Here is a 25,952-nt window from a genome sequence, read left to right as displayed (position 1 = left end):
CTGAACTACTATATGTGGACAGTTGATACAGCCTCCCCATCCCTTGTAACAACAAAAATTAACCTAGTCTTTATTTTAAATATATTTCATATAGGTTTTCATATGTACATTTTGTTTTCCCCAATACAATGAAAACGCCTTGAGGTTAGGGACTGTTTCATTTCTGTCTTTGAATCCAGTCTGGACCTAAGTGCTTAATAAATGTTTGTTGATTGACTAAACCCATTGCTTCTCATATGTAATAACCCTAATAATGAAAGCATATCAATTTTCATATTTACTTCATGAATATCATGCAGGAGATTGGTACACAATAAGTGTACCAACACTTCCGTTGACTGACTAGATAGAGAGTAGAGCTTGCCACCAGGATGACCTGGATTTAGGTCCCACCTTCCACATATCCTGGCTATGTAATCCAGGACATGTACTTTAACCTCTCAGGGCCCCCAAAGAATTCTCTAAAAAACTCTTACATTGCAAAAAAGGAGCCCATCTGAATTGAGAGTGTTCTCACTGAGTAAGGAAGCCATAGGTTTGTTTTTTTTTTAATAACATTAATTATTTGTTTAACTATTCAATAGAAAAACTGAGTGCACTTGATGATTATGTCTCCTCTGCCACCTTCTTGATTCTAGAATTGACACTTTAACCTTCTTTACACATTCATATCTCTAAGAAACAAGATATTTCTGTAGAGCACTCAAGTTTTAGGGGCTCCCTGACACTGAAATAAATCTATGCTTGGTCATTTTTAGGATAAGATCTAAATTCTAGCTTTTAGAATCAACTTACCTATATGGAAAAGTAGTTCGAGAAACTTTTTTATTGCTCCTTTTTATTCTGATGTGCTATTACAATGATATACTTTATACTTATATACATTATTTAAAATAGATTAATATAGGATTTGGGTATAAGATAAACATGTCCTTTATAAGAGAAAGAAAAACCAGAGATAGTCAGCAGTTTGCTTTTGCTTTTACATACACATTTAAAAACTAGATATTAGTAAGAAAATGTATATGCATATAGCAATAAATTTTAGAGAAAAGGTTACAATTTATTTAAATCTCATCCTAAAAAATCCAGTAAGCTCAATAACTTTATAATCATTTCAATATTAGATGTCAAAAATGACTAGGTAAAAGAATTTTACATTATGGTTTTCATTTTTCAAATTTTTTCAGATTTTTCAAATGTGACAATTATAGACTGGATCATGAATTTATAAATATCACGCAATAGTCATAACTTGGTTTTTTGGAACCAAAAAGGTAGCACTAGTGAAAAACTGAACTTGAGTTAATTTCACAGAATTTGTCAAGTATCAAAATGTACCACTACTTGACATTTAAATTTCTTGTTCTAAGTTTTCCGTAAGTTATTGTAGCTCTAAAAATGAAATCACTTAAAATCATATATGCGTATTTTGCTTCAACACATTTCATAAAGTGTTTATTACCAACACTTCTCAAAAGTTAAATGCTAATGCTGGTTCCAAAACTCCAACTCTGAACATGGGACTCCCAAGTGAACCAACAAAAAATATTTGGAACAAATCACTCTCCAAAAGGTGATACCATTAGACTCTACAAATATTCAACTCCAAATGCTCCACATCCTAAAACTAATGGGGGCAGGAAGGGGGCAGTATAAGGACATGAGTGTTTGGATCAATGATCATCCAATTATAGAGGTCCCAACTACTAAGAGTGGGGAGGTGGGGTATCATCATAACAGCCAAGGATTAGATAACGCTTTACAATTTATAAATTGCTTTACCTATATTAGGTTGCTTGACCTTTAGAATAATTCTGTGAGGGGAGACTAGGTGGTGCAGTGACACACACACACACACACACACACACGCCGTGTTACCTTGGGCAAGTTACTTAACCCCAATTGCCCTCCAAAAAAAAAAAATAGAATAATTCTGTGAGTTACTATTATTTCCATTTTGTAAATGAGGAATACTTAAGCATAAAGAAGATGATTTGCTTAACATCACCCATAAAAGAGCTAGGAGATTCAAACCCAGGTTTTCTAATTCCAGATCCTATACTTTCTACTACAACATAGTTGCCTCGTTTGTTTGTTTTTTTAATTTTAGCATCTTTCAGTCACTTCAGGTGAAAAACATCAGGTTCTCTAAGGCTGCAAGCTGAAATGCCAACATACACTTTTTAATCTTGAATAATTCACTTCTGCTAGAAGGACTAACCAAAGAGCTAGCAATTCATTGAGAGAGAAGGAAATCCAGTGAATTACATAAATTACCTATTCCTCAAAAAGACATCTACCACAAAATATTCTTGTTTTATTTTGGATCTAAGTTCTCTATGAAAACAGCTAACTATGGATTATGCTAACTAACTATGGATTATGCTAATATTCAGATAGTCAATTACAAAGGTTCCCTTTTTGCTCTCATTCCCCCAATTATCTGAATTCTGATTTATCTGCACCTCCTACCAGAGTGTGGAAGAAAAGGGGGGGAAGGGTCAAGTCTTTTCTCCTATAAATTATATTAAAAGTGTAGTAAAAAAAAAAAAAGAGTTTGAAACTAACAATTAAAATGTAGTTATGGGATAATCTGTGGATTTCAATAATCTACAATTTTCCTAGTCTTAGAAATTCAGGCAGTAAAAAAATCAAACATGGAAATCAGAAAAATGCAAATTCAACATATCATCTATGCCATCTATTAAACCACAAAATGCTTTTGTGTTAGAGGTATCTAATATCATTTCCCATAATCACACAGCCAGTAACATAACACAAGATGGAGTATACCAGCTTGTAAATGGACTTCATTTGTTTAAATAGTACTACAATGGGAAAATTTTTCGCTAATAGCATGTTTAAGTGATATCTATAGATATATGTTTTTATTCCAATTTTCCAAGATGTTCCAAAACAAAAAGGACACAGTATTATATATTGATAAATGCTGTCTACAAATATATGGATTAGCAATGATTACATTTTTTACTCTACCTTATTATATACAATACCATCTCTGTTATATAGTTACTGTTAGAAAGTACAAATTCATTTGGTTTCTAATTTCTCAAATGCTACTAAATCATAAAAATCAGGGTCACAGATAAAAAAAACTGGCACTTTTGACATTGGTTTAAATCACAAGCAAAATAATAGCTAAAGAACCTTAAGTTACCATAAAAATTAGGTTTTATACAGAAAGCTAAGTTCTATATTTGAAAAAAGTACAATGTCATTGGTCATGTTCTTCTTAAACAAAGGGCTAAATTATGATACCAGAAATAGCAACAAATGTAAAATTGGTTCATTTTAAATTATTAAGCATTTTAACACTGGAACCAATTGGACAAAAACTAACAATTAAATTTTAAATGCAATTATAAATATCCAAGTCTAATTTGATTTTGTTCTGACATGTGGAAGTGTTTAAAAGTCTAGCTCTATTTTTTTTAAAGAATCACAGTTAAACAGGAAATCTTAAAATAAAGTTATGATTGTCAAAAAAAATTCACAATTATCTGTTAAATATTGCTCCATTTTTAAACTTAATGTATTTTTCAGTCCAATATTTTCCCAAGAAATTTATGACCACTATGAAGAACTGTGGCTTTCTTAATGAATTCACTTCTGGTGGTCTCACACACATTCCCCAGTGTCATTATTATAAGCATGCACCTCTTCTGTATATTTTCAGATATCATGGCTACATTTAGTTTTATATACTCTTTAACTGAATTAATACATATAGGAAATGAGAGTAAGAATGAAAACCTTTTCATACACATGTATATAGCACAAACCCAAGAAACTAGCAAGAAACTGAGGCGGTTACACAGTACTCAGAATTTTAAAAGGTCACAGCTTTTACTTCCTTCCAAAAACTTAACAATACAAGCCTTAATTCTGATACGGTATTTTTAAAATTGTCTTGATTTAAAATAGAACCAAAACATATAAGGAGACTGTTCAATGAACTGCCTAAAGTAGTTTAGCATTTAAATTTTAACCTACTACAGTTTGTAGCATTATTACTATAACCAATTATGAACACACCCACCCTTTTCAAGTATAGCTGAATTTTTACAGAAAAGAAAAATGTCTGCTTGGCTTGGTACCACCAGTTGAATCTAAATGATTCAAAATTCTAATTCTCTCTTTTTCTAGTGTATATTAAGTGCAAATGTCAATATTCAATACATATTTAAGCTGAAAAGGTAAAGAAAGTAAGAGACATCTATGGCTATAGTATCTTCAACCAAATTAAGCAAACCCAAACGGTTAAAAAAACATACTACATTTTATGCACTGTCCTTTACTATTTCTGTTCTTACCATTTGAAAAATAGATTACTAGATATCTAAAAGACTTATAAAACAGGTTTCTGTCTTGAGCATAGGGAAAAGTTTTCCTAAAAGCATGCTTCGACTGAAAATGTTTAAATCAAAAGGAATCAGTGCGGAGGAATGGATCACATACGATCGTACACAAAAGCACTGTGTCCCTGGAAATAAATACAAGTCACACAGCAGTTTTCAAACCATAATTCTCACTTCATACAGTTCAAAGAACAGTTTTTGTGCAGAGTATAAATTATCTGTTTAAAAATCCACACGTTAAATAAAATGTTGTTTTAATCTGTATTGACTGCAAGAACCATAACAATATTTAGTTTCTAGGTAAGGTAGCATTACTTGATGTGCTCTCAGACTTATCAAAGTGTTTTCTCTCAATGCCAAAAAAGAAAAGAGCACTGTTCTTATCTATCTCACTGGAAGAAATGCTCCAAAAAGATGGCTCATCCTAAGATAAGTGAGGTTCCACTACGTATCCCCCAGAATAAGAGACTCCAACTCAACTCCCCAGGCCCAGCGTACAGAGACACCCAGCAGTAAGTACAATGCACCAGCTCTGACCCCCATCCCCTTCCCTGGCTCTAGAGGACTCGGGCACCGAGCCCACAGGCACACTCCTCTCTCTCTGCGCACCCCGAAAGCTCCCTGCGACGACCCCCCTAAAGACCCTGACACGACTGGCTTCCCCCTCACCCACCCCACCTCCTGCACCGAGGTTTCTCGGATAAAATCTTTTTTTACCTTCATGGTGGTGATTCGGCAGCCGCGATCCTCCCGCAGACACAGAATTCACCTGCACCTGAGGTGGAAACAAAAGATACCGAATCACCACCCCAGGAACCCCTTTCTCCACGGGGGGGCGAGGAAATGGCTTCAAACTCCATCCCCCCTCCCCGTCTCTCTCGCTCCGCCGCCGCCCGGAAGGAAGGTCCCTCCGAGCCGGGGCTCTAGACCTCCGCCGGGCCGGCTCTCCCTCCGGCATCCCCCCACCGCTCCCGGGGCCGGGCCGCTTCCCCATTGTCGGACCCGGCGGAGTTTCCTCGTCTCCAGCAATGACGCCATTTCTGTCAGAGGAGAAAGTCACAACAAACCCCAGAGTCTGGCCCCGGATCCTTCCCCGCCCCGAGCTCGGGCTCGCTCGCTCTCCTCCTTCTCCCGGTTGGCCCGCCGGCCTGCACCACAGCGGTGCCGTCAGGCCGGCGCCCCCACAGCTGGCTGCCCAGCCCGGGGACGCCGCGGGACTAGAAGCACGGGCGCCCACTGCGGGGTCCCTGCCCGGGGGGCTCCGAAGCCCGTCTCCCCTTCCTTCTTCCCGCTCCGCCGAGGCACGAAGAGCCTCGGAGTCCGCGGCAACGAGGGCCAAGCGGGAAGCAGGCAGGGCCCAGAGCTCGGGCGCTCGCCGCGGGGGAGGCGATCACTCTCCTCCCGGCTGGGGAGGGAGGGCGGAGTGTATGTGTGGGGGGAGATACGGGGACACACGACCGCCCGGGAACCGTGTCCCCTCCGGCCACCGCATTCCCCCCCGCCAAGAAAATGCCCCTACCTGGCTGGGTGCTGAGGTTGAAGCCTGTCACGTCCCGAGCCCCCTTCCCCTGCTCCACCCCAAAGCCGGCGACGGGGAGCGGGCCTGGGGGGCGAGATGGGGGAAGGGGAGGCCACGGGTCCGGCGGCGGCCGCGGCTCCTCCTCCTCCTCCCGCGGCGGCGGCTGGTACCTTTGTTTGGCGGCCGCTCTGGCTCCCTCGCTGGGGGGGAGGGAGCGAAGAACGAAGAAAAATCCCTCCTGGACACTGGGTCCGGGCCCCAAATCGGCCCCCCTTCCAGAGAAAGACTGCGAAGGACCCTCTGCGGCTCCCTCCAGGCACTGGTCCAGACAGTGGCCGTGACGGCGGCAGCGGCTCAGGGTCTCCACTCCGATCCGGTGTCTGAGCTGCTCACTCCGGACTCGCCTGACGGGCAAACATCACTCCCCCTCCCTCCCCCGATCCCCCTTCCCCTCCCCTTGTTCCCTCCCCTCGTTTTCCCTCCCGCCCCTATCTACCCTCCTTCCTTAGACTGCCCGTTAGGAGGCCTAGGATTGGCTGGTGATCTTTAGAACCCGCCCCCACCCTTTCGTTATTGGTCCCTGGGATACAAACACCGACGCCATTTTCCACCAGTTCTATGGAAACAGAAAGTTACGCCGCAGTGCTTGCTGGGAGTTGTAGTCCAACACCAGAGGCCAAAGCGCCAGCCTCCCACTGCCAAAGACTGCAAAACCCCTAATGCTCCGCGTCGGCGTGAGGGGAATAGGAGTGAGTGGAGGGCGGAGGAGGCCCAGAGTTAAGTTATCGCTAGGGAGGCGGTAGCGACGCCTGCGCAGTGCGACGGGGATGGCGCATTTTCTCGCACCGAGTAATGCGGCGTCGCTGGCGGCTGAAAAGGGCGGAGAGTGCCGAAGTGAAGCAGTGGGAGGGATTCGTGTTGGTGGCGGGAGGAGCCTCAAAGTGAACTATAAAAGAGGAAGTTGAGGCACTGAGGCACTTCGCACCGGTCGTGTGAAACTCTATTATCACCGTTCTACCGGGAGCAGAGGTGGAGGCGGCGGGGGAACGCGAATGGTGAGAGAGCAGAGGGGGCGGGGAGAAAAAAAGAAAGAAGGACAAGGACCCGGATGCTGAAGCGGGTTGATGTGGTTTTTTTTTTTTTTCTCTTTGAGGGCAGGGAGAGAGGGAGGGAGGTTGGCGGAAGAAGTGTGAGCCCCGTATGAAGAGGGAGCCTAACCTGATGATCTCCGCGGAGGGCGGGACTGGCTTTGAATTAATAGACCTAAAGTTTTGGCTAGTGGAACCACTGTGTGTAACTTCTGTCAATTTCCTGAGGACTTCCTGGTGCATTTTTTTTTTTAAGAGCCAGATTTAGAATCAGGATCCGGAATTGAATTCAAGCAGTCTGCTATTTGGCACAAGTGTGACACTTATTCTCTCTGGACCTTCAACTTCATCTTTTAAAATGAGGGCCTTAGAACTGGGGCAGGGTTCTTAATCCTAATTTGTGCCCTGGACCCCCTTTGACAATCTGGCGACGCCTGTGGACCCTTTCACAGAATTATTTATTAATTCTTAAAATACATAGTATTACAAAGTAAACCAACTATTGAAATGCACTTACTAAAACATATTTTTATACGTTCACAAACTTCCTCATCCTCCCATCCCCTCTAAGAATTAACCCTTGGACTAGAAGTTCCTTCCTGCTCTAGATCTAAGATTTCCTCAGACTCATAATTCCAAGGTTTTGGTGTTGAGTTCCAGCTGTTTGGAATCCAGAGAAAGTGTCCTGCTTCACAAATTCATCATAGGAATCATCACTCACTTGGCAGAAATGTTTTATTTTAACCTTTTTTATTTTTTGCAAAAAAAAAAAAGGCAGGAATCACAATTTGATCCTGTAGGTGCTTGATAGACCATTTGCATTGATCCTCATTATTGTCTTTTTCACCTGCAAGTCTAAGGCAGTTTTTCCAATCCGAAGAATGAGGAATAATGTAGTGACGCCTTTTCAGGGAGACATTTGTAGTTTTTCTTTAACCTGTAATATTGGATGTCATGTACCACAAATGAACTTATTTGAACTAAGATACTCAGATAATCAAAATTTAAAAGGTTGAGGATGTATATCCACTGTGATAAATTAAGATTTTATAAATTAATCAGGTTAGGAGATATTCCACAGTAGATAATGTTTTCTGCCTTCTAAAGCAAAAGAATAAGGAGATTGTTAGAGAGGGCTGAAGTTGGAGCCCAGGAAGTGCCGTGATACATATTAACTGTATGTTCATGAGCAAGTCACTTAACCACTCTGAATCTCAGTTTCTTCATTTGTAAAATAGGAATAATAATGCTTGTAGTATATATCTCTCTCAAGGATCGAATAAGGAAATCTATGTGTAGAGTTGTGGAGGGAATGGGAGCAGCCATGGGGGAGAGAGAATTGTGTAATATTCCTTCAATAAATAACACCCAAATTCCGTAGAAAAAACAAGAAAATGTATGTAAAGCAATTTCCAAATCTTGAAGTATGTGTGTGTATGTTAGTCAAGGACAAAACGATTTCTATCATTTCTCCACTATTGTTCCTGTATCTTCCTTCCTAGAAAAGGCACGGTGATAAACATCCCACTAGACAGAAAAGGTAGAATCATAGAATGTTAAGACTAGATGATATCCTAGAAATCCTCTCTTTCACCTCCCTCATTTCTACAGATAAAGAAAAGGGGTCCAAGAAGATGAAATGCCTTGTTCAAAGTCATAGCTAATAATATCAGTTTTTATTGAAAGTCTACCATGGGTCCAGTATTGTGCTAGATAGACTGTAAAACATACAACTGGTCCTCGCTGCCTGGGATCTTATATTCTAATTTACAGGACAAAACTAACCAAGAGACAATTGTAGAACTGCTTCATGCCTGGTCTTTATGAAGGTAATTTTATTTTCCATGATTTTAAAAAAATTTACTTAAATGATGTAACCATGGCAGAGCTTCAATTTGAAATGTAATGTACCATCTCAGTGCAGATCATATATTATTAAATTAGTGTCTTTATTATTTCCAGAGATACTTTGCAAAAGTTCAGTTATTTCTTTGTGTAATAAATACATAAAACTGGTAAAGACAGAGGTAGAGTTTTTTTTTTTACCCATATATCATGTTGCCTTGTATCCCTTTTTCCAGACATATTCATAGTAGTATTCTGCCATTATATGTGGGGGTAATTTAGGGGAACTTACTATGTAATCTTGTCATGACAGGTGAAAAATTGTCTGCTTTGTGTAGGTAAACAAATGTGTTATGCAGGATGCTGTGAGTCAATGCAATATAGAGTTTTGAAACATTATAGGAGGATTAATCATTATGTGGAAAGTAGTATATTGTAGTGTGTAGCTTAGAAGCTATTGCATTTTTGCCCAACTGGTCATTTGGGTCTACTAATGCAAGAGGTAATTAATATATAATCATAGTAGCTTGGTCCACTTCTTTTCTTTAATTTCCATATATAAGTGTGAGTACTTTATTTTAGATTTCTTTACCATTTGTCATCAAAAAGCCTACTAGAGTCCTGTATTTGTTATCAAAGCCCATAAAACAAAGTATTAACATACATTATATGAATCTGCATGTTTATTTATACAAATGATTATAGGTAGAATATTAGTAGTAAAGACCTGAAAAAGTTTTGTTTTATCTTTTTCTTAAACTGCAAATAATTATGCAATACAAGACTGCTTTCTTTTGTGTGTAACCTCTCAAGCAGACTAGATTCTCAAAGCTTATTACTTTGTTGAATTAATACTATAGTATTAAGAAGGAAAAAAATCCTCAATTATAAAAACTCTTTCTTTGTATCCAAGAGCCTATAGACCAGGCCCCATTGTATATGAATTTTACTTATAGTGTGTTCACTCCTAATTTAGATAGTCTTAACAATCTTCGTTTTTTAACCTACATTAGATCATCAGAAGAAGCAAATTTCATCAAGCTCTAAATAAGTTACTAAATAGATGATCTAAATGAAACAGATGATCTAAAAAACTAACAAAAGCAAACCCAGAAAATCTTTCTAGCAATGTACTACCATGGAAAGGGCACTGACTCTGGAGTCAATGGATCTGGATTCAAATCTTATCTCTGTTTCACCCAGTGATTCTGGACAAACCACTTAACCTCCAAACCTTATCTGTAAAGTCAAACAGTTGGACTAAATGGCCTCCAGGGTCCCTTCCAGCTTCACTTCTATGATTCTGGATCCTTTTTTGATAAAATTATAAGACTGCTGGATCAGGAAGATATTGGCACTTTATGTCCAGATTGCAGAAGGCATTTGACCAAATTTGAACAGCAGTTCAGACAACTTAATCAGCCCTGCAGGGGTTGCTCAAGTTTCAGAAACAATTGGGTCACAATTTAATCCGTGTGCTTAAGACAGATAAGAGTAAACTAATAAAATATTACTGGAGTTCTCCTCAAACTAGGCGTATAATTAATTCTTCCTACACAATGTAAGGAAATACAAAGGAAGAAAAAAGAGCGAGAGTATCTTCCTTAGTTCATGCGTGATGTCAGAAGTTTGTGAGTGCCTTCCCTTCTGTTTATGATTGTGTTCTGCTAGCAAATATTTTATGGTTATTATTTCATTTGAACCTTACAACAACTCTGTAAGCTATATACTGTAGCATCCCCATTTTATAGATGAGGAAACTAAGACTGAGGGAGATTAAGTGACATGGTCACACAACTAGTAAGTGTTTCAGGTAAGACTCTAGCTCAAGTCTTCCTGACTTCCAAGTAGAATGTTTTATCCATGCCACCTCCTATTATTATTCTGTGCATCCTGTCTTTGTTGTTGTTAGCAGATTGCTTGTCAGTCGTAGCATGTAGCACATCAGTGACTTGGTAACAATGGGTACCTTTGGACCATCTGTCTAATATTACCCACTAATGCCATTCCCTTTGCTTCAGAGTGTAAATGTGCCAGAGCTCAAAGATGCTGTCAGAGTTTCGTGTAATTCTTTAGGATAAACAAGAGAAAGAAGTTTATAGTAATATGGAAGGTTCACATTTGGTTCAATGACTATACAAGTTTATTAATGTTGATAGCAACCTGGAGGGGAAACTTCAATAGTGTTTTCAGGGTTCTACTACTGTCCTTAGCCTTTTTTAACACTTTCATTATGAATACCATTGGATGTAGTGGGGGTTTTCCTTCCAATTCCAAGTATCTTTATTTTCTTGTTTTAAAAAAAAAAACAAGGTGTTACTGTGTTACATTGTGCTTAAAATTATATAGGAAGAATTACGACCCAGGTTCATGGCCAGCTTCTAAGCCGAAAGGAAATGACCACCTGATTAGATTAGACAAAGTCCAGTATAAACATTAGCAGAGCTCCTGAAACATATCACGGCAGCTGCATGATATCAGACATGTTTCCTTCACGCCCTTCCATGCTTCTTTGTTAAATTTGAAGTTGATACAAAGTTAGAACAAATAGTTAATATTTTAGATGACAGAATCATGCTCTAAAAATGTCAACCAGCTGTAATAATTTGATGAATGTAGAAAGATGAAACTTACTTGTAAGTCCTTCAGACTTTTAAATTAATTACTTCAACAGTCCAGACTGGCACAGGGGGTAGACACTTCTGGATATCTCCTCCCTATGTCTACTATATTCTAGCCATCATCCTCATTTTCCCCCTCACACCAATCCTTCAGAAACCTTGGCTCCACCCCTGAGTTTCCCAGCTGTGAAGCACTTTCATCTTACCTTGCCTGAAAAACCTCTATCTCACTTCCCAACCAGACTCAGTTCCCAGTCATTTCCACATTCTGGCCATTTCTACACCATAGCACCCTGTTTACACTGTCCCCTTGTCTTTTTTTGTTGTTACATTTTGAGTTCCAAGTTGTCTCTCTCCTTCCTTCCAACACCCACATTAGAGAAGGCTGACATTTTATATAGAACCCATTTATACTTTATATACTTCCATATTTCACTTATTTCTCTGAAGGTGGATAGCATTTTCCTTCATATAAATCCTTCATAGTTGATTTAAATGTTCATATTACTCATAATAGCTTAGTTTTTCATGGTTACTCTTTAAACAGTATTGCTTTTAATGTATACAATGTTCTCTTGGTTCTACTCACTTTGCATTATTTCATGAACTTTAATGAAAGTTCTCTTTCGTGCAAGTCTTTCCATGTTTTTCTAAAGTCAACCTGCTCATCATTTCTTACAGCACAGTAGTATTCCATTTCAGTCATATACCACAGCTTATTCAGCCATTCCACAATTGATAAACATCCTCTCAATTTCCAGGTCTATGCCACCTCAAAAAGAACTGCTAGAAATATTTTAGAACATATAAGTTCTTTTCCTTTTTCCCTGATTACCTTGGGAAATAGATCTAGTAGTGGTATTGTTGGATGAAAGGGTATACACAGTTTATAACTCTTTGGGCATAATTCCAGACTAATCTCCAATCACCATCCCCTTTTCTATTATTAAGGTGTTGTCTTTCAAATGTAAGCTCCTTCAGGGCAGAGTGTGCTCTTATATCAAACTTTTTTATATTTGTCCCCAGTGTTTAGCAATCTCATTTACAATGCAGGAATCATCCAACTAAATCCAGTCACCTGTTTTTGTACAGTCTTCAAGCTAAGAATGGTTTTTACATTTTTAAATAAAGTTTTTTCATTGACCCAAACTGTACTTTGCCAATTCCTGGAAGAGTGAAGAGAAAGTTGACCTCAGAAAAAGAAAGACCTGACCCCACCACTTGACACATAATGATTTGTGACTTTAGGCAAGTCATTAAAGTCTGAGCTCTGGGCAACTCAGTGTAACTGTAAATTGAATAGAAAGAGCAAACCTACATTGGTAGAGGGAGTTCCCTGTACCAGAGAAATTACAGTTCCGGGCCCTGTCCCTTCATATTTCAATAGATGGTTTTCATGAGTTTTCATGGTTGACATTTTTAGAGCATGATTCTGTCATCTAAAATATTAACTATTTGTTCTAACTTTGTATCAACTTCAAATTTAATAAAGAAGCATGGAGAGGCATGAAGGAAACATGTCTAATATCCAACTGCTGTAATATGCTTCAGGAGCTCTTCCATTGTTTATACTGGACTTTGTCTAATCTAGTGAGATGGTCATTTCCTTTCAGCTTAGAAGTTGGCCTGGGTTTTAATTCTTCCTATTTAATTTTAAGCACAGTGTAACGTAGTAAAACCTTCTTTTTTAAAAAACAAGAAAATAAGCCATTTCATAGTGAAGAACCATTTAATGATGAGCCCCCCTCTAAAGTTAACTAGTTTGGTCCTCAGATAAAAGACATACAGCTTATTCCTGAGCGTCCATCTGATAGCTACATAGGGCTTATGGGCAGGACCATTGGCATCGCCTTGAAGAACCCAGGATCTCACTGTGTCATAATGAAGTATCAGGATAGGACTGAAGGATTAGGAGAAAATGAAGATGCATAGGGATCAATGTCAGATTCTGGATTTTGGTTCAGAAAATTACCTGTGTAAGTTCAAAATAGAGAAAATAGGACTAAGCAAGAGTTTGTGTTACCCTAGGTATTTTAATGAACTGCAAACTCAACATGAGACTACAGATCCTAACACAATGAAAATAGTGACCAGTAAAAAAAGATATGATTAAAGGAAGAAAACCAGCATTTATTATGCCCTAGCTATGTACCAGACACTGTGCTTAAACACTTTACAGATATTGTTTCATTTAATCTTTACTACAACTCTGGGAGATAGTTGCTATTATTATTCTAATTGTACATTTGAGGAAACTGAAATGGACAGAAGTTAAATGACTTACCCAGGGTCCCCCAGCTAGAAAGCATCTGAGGCCAGATTTAAATTCAGGTCTTCCTGACGCCAGACCCAGTGCTCAATCCATTGTGCTGCCTTGCCTTTTATCACCTTTTTTAAGTGATAAAAAATATGAGACCAAGTGGAGAATAAAAAAAGTAATTTGTTAAATAATAGCTATTAAAAATACAATTTCAGTATAAATCTCTTCCAGGTTCAGTGTGCACATGCTTCATTCTCTTTCTTTCATTTCTCCCCTAGTCATCACCTTCATCTGAGATGAGAGGGTCTACTTAAGGAGTCAGTAGAGAGGAACCAGATGGAAAGAAGGGAATGGTTCGTGGATGAGGTCTTAGATGAAGGAATGCATAGAATATACTCCAGCTCTATAAAAGTAGGACTGTTAGTCTAGACAAAGAGTCAGGGTATTGCCACTTCAAACTTAGTCTTGGAATAGTCTTCCCTAATGACCGTGACCCAGATGACTGGTTTTCACAAAACAGTTTCACTATGAGGACCCAGAGTTATATGAGTTTGAGTAAGGAGGAGGAAAGACAATTGGAGGGATGGATGATGGGTTACAGGCTAACCGGTCTGAATAGAAGACCAAGGCCCTATCAGTCACTATCACTTGGATGCTTCAAGATTACCCAAAGAATAGGATGCATTAAGAAGGAGTAAGTTGCCCAGCACTGAAGCTGTTGTTTTGGAGGCTTAATGAACACTTGTGAGAGATGATTGTTTTTCTGGCAAGGAACAGCTTTGCACAAATGATATTGGAAGTCCCTTTTAGCTAATAGATTGTGTTAGCAATGTGACATGACTTAAAAAAAAAGTTGTCTAATAATAATCTGCAGTCTTATGGGCACCACTGAGTGATTGTCCCATTGTTTCTTATAGTGGTCAGACCAGATCATTATAAAAGCCACATTTTTAGGTGGGATATTGATGAACTAGAACTCATTCATAGAAATCAGTAAACATTCAAGCAGTAAGCATTTATTAATACTATCTTCCAAATATTGTACTAGTCATCAGGAATGTGGCAACAAAAGTGAAACTTTCTATCATCAAAGAGCTTTGCATTCTATAAGGGGAAAATATCAGGAAGGAAAAAAAGAGAGAAAGAGATGCAAGGCATCAAATGGGGTTATATTTGATCCTAAAAGTCACTGGAGTTTTTTGAGCAGGGTGACATGGTCAGATTAAAGGAAATCACTTTAGCATCTCTGTGGAGGATGGATTGTTGTTTGGAGATACTTGAGGTAGGGAGACCAATTAGGAGGTTATCACGACAGTCCAAGTAAGAGGTAATGAGAACCTGAACTAAGGTGGTAGCCTTGTGAATGAAAAGAAGTGGGTAGATGAGAGAAATGTAGAAAAATACAACTGACAATACATGGCAACAAAGGGGATTTATAGATTGAATGAAAAATTAGATTGATGGTAACACTAAGGTTGACAATGTGGGTTATTGGCAGGATGGTATCATAGTCAAATTTGGAAGAAGGGTGACTTTTGGCCATGTTGAGCTTGAGATACCTATGGGTCATCCAGTTTAAAATTTCTAACAGCTCAGGATTGGGTATATAGATATGAGAGTCATCTGAGTAGAGGTGATAATTAAACACTTGGGGCTAGTATTTAGAGAAAAGAGAAGAGAACCCAGGACAAAGCCTTAGCATATATCCACAAGGAGTGTGATATGTATGATAAGCCAGCAAAGGAGATTGAGAAGGAGCAGTCAGACAGGTAGAAGAATTATGAAGAGAATATCCAAGAGGAGAGGGTGGCCAACTCCATTAAATGCTGTAGGGAACCTGAAAAGAATGAGTGTTAAGAAGAGGCCATTAAATTTGTCAATTAAGAGATCGTAAGTGACTGGGGTTTGCAGTTTCAGTTGAATAATGAGGTAAGGCACCACACTTCAAAGGCTGTATTTTTTTTCCCAAACTTAAAAAACAAATAAAATCAACATTTTCACATGTAGAATTTCATCAGGCTTATACATGAAAATACAAATCTTATTCTATGCAGCTTGATTTTCCTTTTACATAAGTCATAAATTCAGTATTTTACTTGTATTCTTGTGCTTGCCTTGTGTTTCATTTTGACCTTCTCTCTGTTCTCTTTTGTTCATAAAAAAAAAATTCAGTGACCCTCTTTTCTTTTTCTTTTTTTGACAACCCTATTCCTGCCCCGCCTCTTACTCCCAACTCCTTCAGCCACTCACATTGGGAAAAAAGAAAAATAAAACCCTTGTAACATACAAGGTTCCCCAAATGTCTTATTGTGGTTTTAAGCTAAAACCTTCAATGTACATGAAAATATTTATAGCAACACTTTTCATGTCAGCAAAGAACTGAAAATCAATCAGTAAACATTTACTTCTAATTGAAATAAAGCTAATCAATGGATGGGGGTGGATAAACATTCTGGTACATGAATGAAATGAAATATTATTGTACTGTAAGAAATAATGAACATAATGAATTCAGAGAATCATGGAAAGACACGAACTGATATTCAGTTAAGTAAGCAGGGACAGGAAAACAATATACACAAATGACTACAGCAATGTAAATAAAACAATTACCACAAAATAATGGAAATTGAGTGTTGTGAAATTATAAAGAACAAGTTTGGCCCAAAAAAAGAGGTATGAAACTCCTTTGCAGACGCTGGATTTCACCAGAGTGGAACATAGCATATAATGCCAGATTTTTCAATGTGTTGATTGCTTTTGCTGAATTTTTTCCTTTTTCCACTTAAAAAAAATTCTTTGTTAAATGAGATGGCTTTCTGGGAGAGGGAGGGGAAGCATACAGTGGAAAATCTAAGTAAAGACAAAATATGTCAGTAAAAAAGGAGTAAAAATTTGTTTTTAAAAAAATGTACAGTCAAGCAAAGTAAATTCTCATATTGGCCGCGTCCAAAAGTATATGTCTTATTCTACATTTTGTGTCTATCAAGAAGTAGGTGGCATGCTTCAAAATTAGTCTGATGGAATTATGGCTGGTCATCGCATTGATAAGAGTTTTAAGTTGTTTTTCTTTGTAGTTTATTAATACTGCATAAATTAGTTCTACCCTCTTCACTCTGCATTAATTCATATAATTCTTCCCAGGTTTCTCTGAAACTGTACCTTTTGTCATTTCTTATGGTATTACAATATTTCATTATATGTATGCATTTTAATTTATTCAGCTGTTCCCTATTTTGTGTTTCTGCTTCTTTGCTGTAATAAGTAGAACTGCTTTTTGGTAGAGCATATGCTTCCAAGATACCTCCATTTCACTCAAACCATTATCTCCACCAGGAGTTCTTAATGGTTTTTTTTATTTCATGGACCCCTTTGGCAGTGCAGCTAATCCTTTCTCAGAGTATTTTTAAGTGAGTAAGATAAAATAGAATTACAAAGAAAACCAATTATATTAAAACATGTGTTTTTTATTAATGGACCCCCCCAGAAATCTGTGGACACCAGATTAAGAACCACTGCTGTAAAACCTTTTGACCTAGCTATTCCATTTATGGACCAGATTATGTATGTAAAATGTTGCTTGCTCAGTTGGCCTTAGCCATCCATTTTGTCAAACTTTGTGAGAAAGGAGGGTTCTGAGGATGGAAGAGGAAAAGGTGTCAGGAAATGAATGTGATAACCATAGATATAAAAGATAAAAATCCCCAAGTAAAAGTTGAACTACTTACATGTTATTAAAGAGAAAATTAGACCCTTATGTCCTTTTTTTATGTCCTTTTTCTAATTTCTTTTTCATCTTGATTTTGTTGCTCTCTTTTTATATATTCCTAGCCAGTATTCATTTGCAGGTTGTTTTCTTCACTCTGCATCATTTTATGTTTCCGTATTTTTCATATTCTCTATATTTGTCATTTTATGGTATAATTATTAATGTTCAGTTAGGGGCAGGTAGGTGGAACAGTGGATAAAGTGCCAGGCCTGAAGTCAGGAAGACTCATCTTCCTGTGTTCAAATCCAGCTTCAAATTCTCATTAGTAGTGTGACCCTGGGCAAGTCACTTCTTAATCCTATTTGCCTCAATTTCCTCATCTATAAAACGAGCTAGAGGAGAAAATGGCAAACCATTCTAGTATCTTTACCAAGAAAACCCCAAATGCAGTCAGTCATGATTGAAGCAAATGAACAAAGAAAATAACACATACATTGGTATGCCATAATTTATTTAGATGTCTCACAATTCTTGGTCATGAAGATTACATCCCTTTTTCATTATTAAAAAGAAAACATCTACAAATATTTTTGCATAGGTAAATCTTTTATTGGATCATTATGCCAAATCATATGATTAGTTTTGAAACTCTTATATTGCTAAGCTGCTTTTTTAAAAAATTACACTAATCTGTAGTTCTACTTTGGCCTATTTCCTTCAACTTTGGCATTTTTGTCATTTTATTTTATTATTTGCAAATTTCATAAATCTCAAAAGCTCCAATGAGGAAAATCATTGCTTCAGAATTAGATTGGACCAAATGGAAGCTAATGACTTTGTGAGAAATCAAGATGCTGTTAAACAGATACAAACAAATGAAAGAATAGAAGGCAATGTGAAATATCTCATGGGAAAAACCACTGACCTGGAAAATAGATCCAGGAGAGATAATTTAAAAATTATTGGACTACCTGAAAGCCATGACCAAAGTAAGAACCTAGAAATCATCCTCCAGGAAGTTCTCAAAGAAAATTGCCCTGATGTTTTAGAACCAGAGGGCAAAATAGAGGTTGAAAGAATCCACTGATCACCTGCTGAAAAAGATCCCAAAAAGAAAACTCCTAGGAATATTATAGCCAGGTTCCGGAATTCCCAGATTAAGGAGAGAATATTACAAGCAGCCAGGAAGAAACAATTTGAATATTGTGGAAACACAATCAGGATAACCCAGGATCTGGCAGCTTCTACACAGAGGGATCGAAGGGCTTGGAATATGATATTCCAGAGGGCAAAGGAGCTGGGATTAAAACCAAGAGTCACCTACCCAGCAAAACTGAGTATCATGTTTCAGGGGGAAATATGGTCATTCAGTGGAATACAGGACTTTCAAGCATTCTTGCTGAAAAAACCAGAGTTGAATAGAAAATTTGACATTCAGATACAAGAAGCAAGAGAAGCATGAGAAGGTAAACAGGGAAAAGAAATCATAAGGAACTTATCAGAGTTGGAACTATTAACATTCCTACATGGAAAAACAATAATTGTAACTTATGAAACTTTTCTCAGTAGTTGAAGGGATTAGAAAAATATATGTGTGTGTGTGTGTGTCTATATATGAGGGCATATGGGCATATGAATACATATGTGAAGGTGTGTATATATGTTTACAGGTATACATAGATAGAGGGCACAGGACCAATTTAACAGGAAGGGATGATACTTAAAAGGTGAAATTAAGAGGTGAGAGGAATATAATGAGAGGAGATGGTGAGAATATAATGAGAGACAGATTGGGGTAAATTATCTCATACAGAAGAGGCAAGGGAAAATGGTTACAATGAAGGGGAAGAATAGGAAGGCAAAAGGGAATGAGTCAACCTTATTCCCATTGAATTTGGTTTGAGGAGGGAGTGAAATACACACTAAATAGGGTATCTCACCTTCCAGGAGAGTAGGGGGGGGGAAGGGGATGATGGGGAGGGGAGGGCAGGCTGGGGTGGGGGAAGTTGGAAGCACCCACTTTTGAAAAGGGACAGGATCAAAGTAGAGAATAGAACAAGTGGGAGTTGGGATAGGAGGGAGGGAAATATAGTCAGTCTTTTACAATATATGTACTATGTTGTTGTTTTGCATTAGCCACACATGTACAACCTATACTGAACTGCTTATCTTCCCAGTAAGGGTGGGTGACAAGGAAGGAAGGGAATGAATCTGGAATTCAAAGTTTTAAAATCAAATATTCAAATATACATATATGTGTGTGTGTATATACCATTATTAATACCATCTTACATGTAATTGGGAAATAAGATATACAGACACTGAGGCATAGAGATCCCCTGGAAAAGTCAAAAGGGGTATGGGAGAAAATATGGGAGAGAGCAGATTGGAGGAGGGGATATCCTGTGGGACTGCTATTTTGGGGCGGTGAGTGGGGGAAAACGAGGAGAAAATTTGTAACTCAAAATCTGGCGGAAACGAATGATGTAAATCAGAAGTTAATAAAGCATTTAAAAAAATTTTTTAAAAATAAATAAAAAGGCTTTTGTTCCTGTATAATCAAACCCACAGTCTTTGTGGCCCGTTGTCACAGATAATGGGCCAGTCTTGGAGGGAGGAAAACCTGAGTTCAAGTTCTGCCTCTAACACTAACCAGATTTTGGATCAGGGTCACTTATTCTCTCAGTGCTTAAGACATTAAAACTCTTTTCTAAGTTAGAGAAAGGTCACCCATCCAAAGATAGACGTCAGCCACCCGGACGGTTTTCATTCAATGCAATAAATCACAGTTCTGGACCAAAATAAACAAAATATTTGTCTTCCAATAATTGTTTGTTTCATTAAAAATTCTCTACGTAGTTGAAAAATATATTACTTTTTCTTTGAATTTAAAAATATTTAAATTATCCTGAAATTTATTTTATTCTTTAATGTAAGGTATGAATGTAAACTGATTTTGAGAGGATGGGAAACATTGCTACACAGCTTCTCCAATAGTTTTATTGAATAATAATTTCGTTTCCCCATGTTTTGTACTCTTGGCTGTATCAGATACTAATTTCTTGTGTATATTTGTTTCTATTTCTCAATTCTCTATTGTGTTCCATTGGTCTATTTTTAATCTAGCTCTAGATAGTTATCATAATTAGTACTTTTTATCGTATGGTGAAATCTCACTTGGTAATTCTATTATCAGCTATTCTTGCTTTCTATCTTTGATTATTGGTTTTTCCATATAAATTGTCTTTTCGAGAATCAGTGTTCTTTTTTTTTTATTTTTTGGTCTTTATTAATTTGTTTGTTTACTTTTAGTTTACAAGATTCAGTTCCACAATTCCTTGAGTTTCAAATCTTCTCTCCCTCCCCCCCACCATGGTGGCATATAGTCAAGTGTAGGATCTGCAAATACTTTCACATTAGACATTAGTCAGGTTATAAAGACAGATTGTATCAGATGGAATGAGCAATGGAAAAGAGAAAATAAAACCAAACCAAAAAAAAAGAAAAAGAGCAGGTAGCTTTGCTTCTATCTGGATTCAAACTCAGTTCTTTCTAGCTCTTTCTCTGAATGTAGACATCTCTCTCCATCATGAGTCTTTTGGGGTTGAAACCCCTGCATTGCTGAGAAGAGTCCAGTCTGTCAAAGTTGGTCGTCACACATACGTTGTGTCTGTAATTGTGTACAAATTTCTCCTGGTTCTGTTCTTCTCACTCAGTATCAGTTCGTATAAGCCTCTCCAAGTAAATATGAAGTCCATCTGCTTCTCGTTTCTTATGGCACAATAGTATTCCATCACATTCATATACCACAACTTGTTCAGCCATTCCCCAATTGATGGGCACCCCCTTAATTTCCAATTCTTTGCCACCACAAAAAGAGCTGCTATAAATATTTTTGTACATATGGGTCTTCCTCCCACTTCTATGATCTCTTTAGGATACAACCATGGAAGTGGTATTACTGGGTCAAAGGGTATGAAATTATTTATAGCCCTTTGGGCATAATTCCAGATTGCTCTCCAGAATGGTTGGATCAGTTCACAACTCCACCAGCAATGCCTTAGTGTTTCAATTTGTCCACATCCTCTCCAGCATTTGTCGTTTTCCTGTTTTGTCATCTTAGCCAATCTGACTGGTGAGATGTGGTATCTCAGAGTTGTTTTGATTTGCATTTATCTAGTCAATAGTGATTTAGAGCATTTTTTCATATGCTTATACATATCTTTAATTCTTCCTCTGAAAAACTGCCTGTTCATATCCTCAATCAAACATTTCTTAAGCATCCACTACATGCAAAGTAGTATGCATAGGGTGGGAAAGGAGGAGACAGAATCCAAACCAATTCCATTATTTTTAGATAAGGAAACTGAGTCTTATGAAGGTAAATGACTTGTCTGGCAACATCTCCAGCAGGAAGGGTCAGAGGTGAGAGTTGAACTCAGACCCATAGATTCTAGAGTTAGCGGTCTTTTCACTCTATCACACCGCTTCCAAAGGAATGAAGGGTACAAATGAAATCATCAAAAGTTTCTGTAGATGAGACCATTGTTTATCTAGAAAACCCAAAAATTCAACAAAAAAATGGACAAAATTTCCTTATTTGGGTAGGAGGCCCATTTTTTTTTGAAGTGAGAATTGAGATAGAAAACAAGGAAATTCCTTCTACCAGTGTAATCTGTGGTATGTAAGACTTCCTGGAGGCACTGAGATATTACATGATTTGCCCCAGTTTACAGAGATAGGACTTAAACACAAATCTTCCTTATCCAAAAGAATTATCTCCCCATTGCTGGGGGGGGGGGGGGGGGGGGGGGAGACGGCAGCTAGGTGGCTCAATGAGCAGAGCACCGGCCTTGGAGTCAGGAGGACCTGAGTTCAAATGCGACCTCAAACACTTGACACTTACTAGCTATGTGACCTTGAACAAGTCACTGTCACTTAACCCCAATTGCCCTGCCTTCCCCCCTCCAAAAATCAAAAAAACAAAAACGACAAAAAACCAACAGGAGGTCTTTCAACAGGGCATAAATGTACAAAAGAAAAATCACCTTCATTTTTTATACATTATAACAGAAAACAGGATTTGTTAGAAAGATACACCATTTATAAATTGAGAATATATATCACATATTTGGGGACTGCTCTACTAAGAACCACTAAAAAGTGATTTTGACAAAAATAAAGGGAAAAAATGAAAATTTCAATATTCCATTAATATAGCTAGGCTGAACCAACATAGCACAAATCTATATTTTCCCAATTAATTTATGAATTGTAACATACCTTTGAAAAATATTTTATTGATGCCATTTTTGTTTGCATTACAGTCATTTCAGCCCTTTTTTTCTTCCATATTGAACTGTCTCTTATAAGAAAGAAAAGCAACTGAAAACATCTCAGGCTATGGCCATAGATGACAATCAATTCAGTCCTTTATCTTAATAATCTCTTCCCTCCAGACCTTACCACAAGCAGTAGGTTTCATTTTCTGCTCTCTAGGATCTTCCTTGATTTTTCAGTTACTCAGACTTTGGCTTTTTTAGTGGTATTTTCATTTACACTGTTGGTAGTCATTGTGTAGATTAGGCTCATAGGTTTAGCTCCAGAGGGGATCTTAAAGGTTCAGCTTAACCCTTTTTACGGAGAGGAAACTGAGCCCCAGAATGTTCAGCTGACTTGCCCAAAGTTAAACAGAGTGGCAGAGGTACAATTTGAACCCAGTTTCCCTGACCACAAGTCTCGTGCCCTTTCCACTATAACACTCTTGATTAGATTTTATAGATGAGGAAATTAAAACCCAGCAGGATGAAGTGACTTTCCATTGTCACACAGGGATTCAAATACACCTCCATCATACTATTTAAACAACTCTAAATAAAACTTTTGAAAATTCTGATCCTTGAGAGGTTTCTGTGTTTGTTTTTTGCTTTTTTTTTTTAATCCTAGAATTTTATCCTATGAGAAATATCTCATAATGATTAGCAGGGACACTACAGTTGAAATGGTTTCTTAGACGAAATACTTTTTGTTGAATCTTGGAAGGAAGACTTTTTTTCACCAGAGCAGCAATTCTACATGTTGGCATGCCTGCACTGATTAGCACCCATCTTTTCTCATTTTCCTTTTTTGCCTACTTCAGTCTGATGAGTATGAGGTCGAACTTCAGAATTGCCTAAATATATGTTTTTCTGATTATTAATGAATTGAAACACTTTTACATACAGCTGTTGAGAGCCTGGATTTTGTTGTCAAAGAACTATCTACTGGGGGCAGCTAGGTGGCGCAGTGAATAGAGCACCGGCCCTGGGGTCAGGAGGACCTGAGTTCAAATCCTGTCTCAGACACTTAACATTTACTAGCTGTGTGACCTTGGGCAAGTCAATTAACACCAATTGCCCTGCCTTCCCCCTCAAAAAAAAACTGTCTATTTTTATTCTTTGGCCATTTATCAATTGGAAATGGCTTTTATTCTTTTCTTTTTCTTTTTTTCTTTTGCATTTAAATTTGAAATTAAAATTGAAATTTGAGCCAGTTTCCTATGCATCTTGGAAATCAGACCTTTATCAGAGAAACCTGCTACAAAGATTTTTTTTCCAATTACCTCTCTTTAATTTTAGCTACATTGGTTTTGCTTGTACAAACAAAAAATTTAATGTTGTGTAATAAAATTGTTCATTTTCTCTTCTATGAACCACTCAATCTTTTGATGAACTCTTCTTCTTTCCACAGATCTAAAAAAAATTTCTTCTTTATGCCTCCATTTGTTTATGATGTCACTCTTTGCATCTAAGTCCTGTATATGTTTATACACATTGGGCAGTGTTGGTCTACACTTAGTTTCTGCCATTCTATTTTCTAGTTTTCCAAACAGTTTTTGTCAGATAGTGAACTCTTAAAAACCTCAAGGGAAGAAAAACATTACCTCCTGTGTCAGCCCATTCCACTCTTGGAAGACTCTACTTGGCAGCCAGATGGTATAGTGGGTGCATTGAGCACTGGCCTTGGAGTCAGGAAGACCTGGTTTTAAATCCTGCCCCAGTTTCTTATTAGCTCTGTGACCCTCATCTGTAAAATAAGGATAATGATTTTGCCTACTTTACAGGGTTGTTGTAAGAATAGCATATATAAAGTGCCCTGCAAACCTTAAAGCACTATACAAATGTTAGCTATTATTGTTAAGAAGTTTTTCCTTACATCCAAGCCTCTGTCTGCCTTGCCTCCTGTCAGCTTCTACTTCCTGCATGTTTTGTCCTCTGTGGCCAAACAAAACAAATTTAATCCTCTGTGTGATAGTCCTTTATATACTTGAAGATAGCTTTCATGTCCCTCTGAAGTCTTCTCTTTTCTAGGGTAAATAAACATGAACAAGTCCTTCACTTAATTCAAAGCCATAATCCATAAAGACCATTGCCTTCAATTAAAATGTAGTTGCATATTTTAATTTAGAGAACCTAAATTAAATTGATTGTAGATACATTTTCTTAGTATGAAAAAAACAAAAGGGGCAGGTAGGTGGCGCAGTGAATAGAGCACCACCTCTGGACTCAGGAGGACCTGAGTACAAATCCAGCCTCAGCTGCTTGACACGCTTACTAGCCATGTGACTTTGGGCAATTGCCCTCCAAAAAGCAAAAACAAAAACAAAAAAAAAACATATTTCTTTTCCTGAGCATGTAAAGCCATGTTTACTCATTTCTTATATATGATATGTTTAATAGTGCTTTAAGATTCTATTCACTAAATCACTGTGTCATTTCTACTCATAAATGACTTTGTAAAATTACATCTGTATAGTGATATATTTTTAAAGCACCTCTTAAAGACAAGTTAAACCTGTCTATAGTCAAAAAGAGTTATACTGATAACTTTTCAGCCTTTACTTTCATAGGAATAAGGGGAACAAGGTGAATACTGAAAGACCTATTGCGGCATAGTGCTAAGAAAAGGAACAATGAGAATTCAATTTTTCATTTTATTTTTGTTTGTCTTTCTAGAGTCACATTTAAGAGATAATTTGAGGAATAAAGTTATCACCATGGTTCAAATAAATAACATGTTTTGTTTTGTTTTTTAACAGATCAGCTTTTTTGAGTTCTACAAATTATGGAAGAAGCTCAGAAAACATCTGAAAGAATTCTTTTAGAACCCTACAGATACTTACTTCAATTACCAGGTGACTGTTCTATTATAACATATACTTATGTTTTCTTCTGAATTTCTTTCTGTTATCCTCTATGCATTTTTAAAATGTTTCAATGCCTTTTGTTTTTGCATAATTATTACTAACCTTACTCATCTTAACTCTTTACCTTTCCCCATCCCCAATTAAAAGCCAAGAGAAAGAAAAGGAAAAAAAGAAAAACCCTTGTAACAAATAAGCTGAGTCAAACAGAATGAATTCACAGAGTGGTCATGTCCAAAAATCTGTGTTCTTTTTTGCCTTTTGCATATTCTCTGTCAGGAGTTGAATAACGTACTTAATCTTTGGTCTTCTGGAGATGTGCTTGATCACTGCATTGATCAGAGTT

At 37.6% G+C, this 25,952-nt stretch overlaps 2 protein-coding genes across 6 annotated transcripts in view; one reads left to right on the top strand and one right to left on the bottom strand.

The window, feature by feature from the left end:
• ARID4B (AT-rich interaction domain 4B) overlaps window positions 1–6,341 on the bottom strand; it is a 212,201-nt gene extending 205,860 nt beyond the window's left edge. For all 3 annotated transcript variants that reach the window (XM_069064835.1, XM_069064837.1, XM_069064836.1), the window contains exons 1-2: window positions 5,902–6,341; window positions 5,100–5,157 (exon numbers count right to left, since the gene is read on the bottom strand). In XM_069064835.1, coding sequence (XP_068920936.1) covers window positions 5,100–5,105 — 6 coding nt within the window. In that variant the 5' untranslated portion in view covers window positions 5,106–5,157; window positions 5,902–6,341. The remainder of the gene's footprint in view (window positions 1–5,099; window positions 5,158–5,901) is intronic.
• A 346-nt stretch (window positions 6,342–6,687) lies between these two features.
• GGPS1 (geranylgeranyl diphosphate synthase 1) overlaps window positions 6,688–25,952 on the top strand; it is a 40,850-nt gene continuing 21,585 nt past the window's right edge. For all 3 annotated transcript variants that reach the window (XM_069064832.1, XM_069064834.1, XM_069064833.1), the window contains exons 1-2: window positions 6,688–6,956; window positions 25,502–25,597. In XM_069064832.1, the coding sequence (XP_068920933.1) occupies window positions 25,528–25,597 (70 nt within the window). In that variant the 5' untranslated portion in view covers window positions 6,688–6,956; window positions 25,502–25,527. The remainder of the gene's footprint in view (window positions 6,957–25,501; window positions 25,598–25,952) is intronic.

This window comes from Petaurus breviceps, unplaced genomic scaffold (genome assembly GCF_028583685.1).
Source record: "Petaurus breviceps papuanus isolate PSGF00001 unplaced genomic scaffold, PetGlider_PUasm1.0 90650, whole genome shotgun sequence".
NCBI lineage: Eukaryota > Metazoa > Chordata > Mammalia > Diprotodontia > Petauridae > Petaurus > Petaurus breviceps.
The sequence above is the reverse complement of the archived record's forward strand: the minus strand, read 5'-3'. Positions and strand labels throughout refer to the sequence as shown.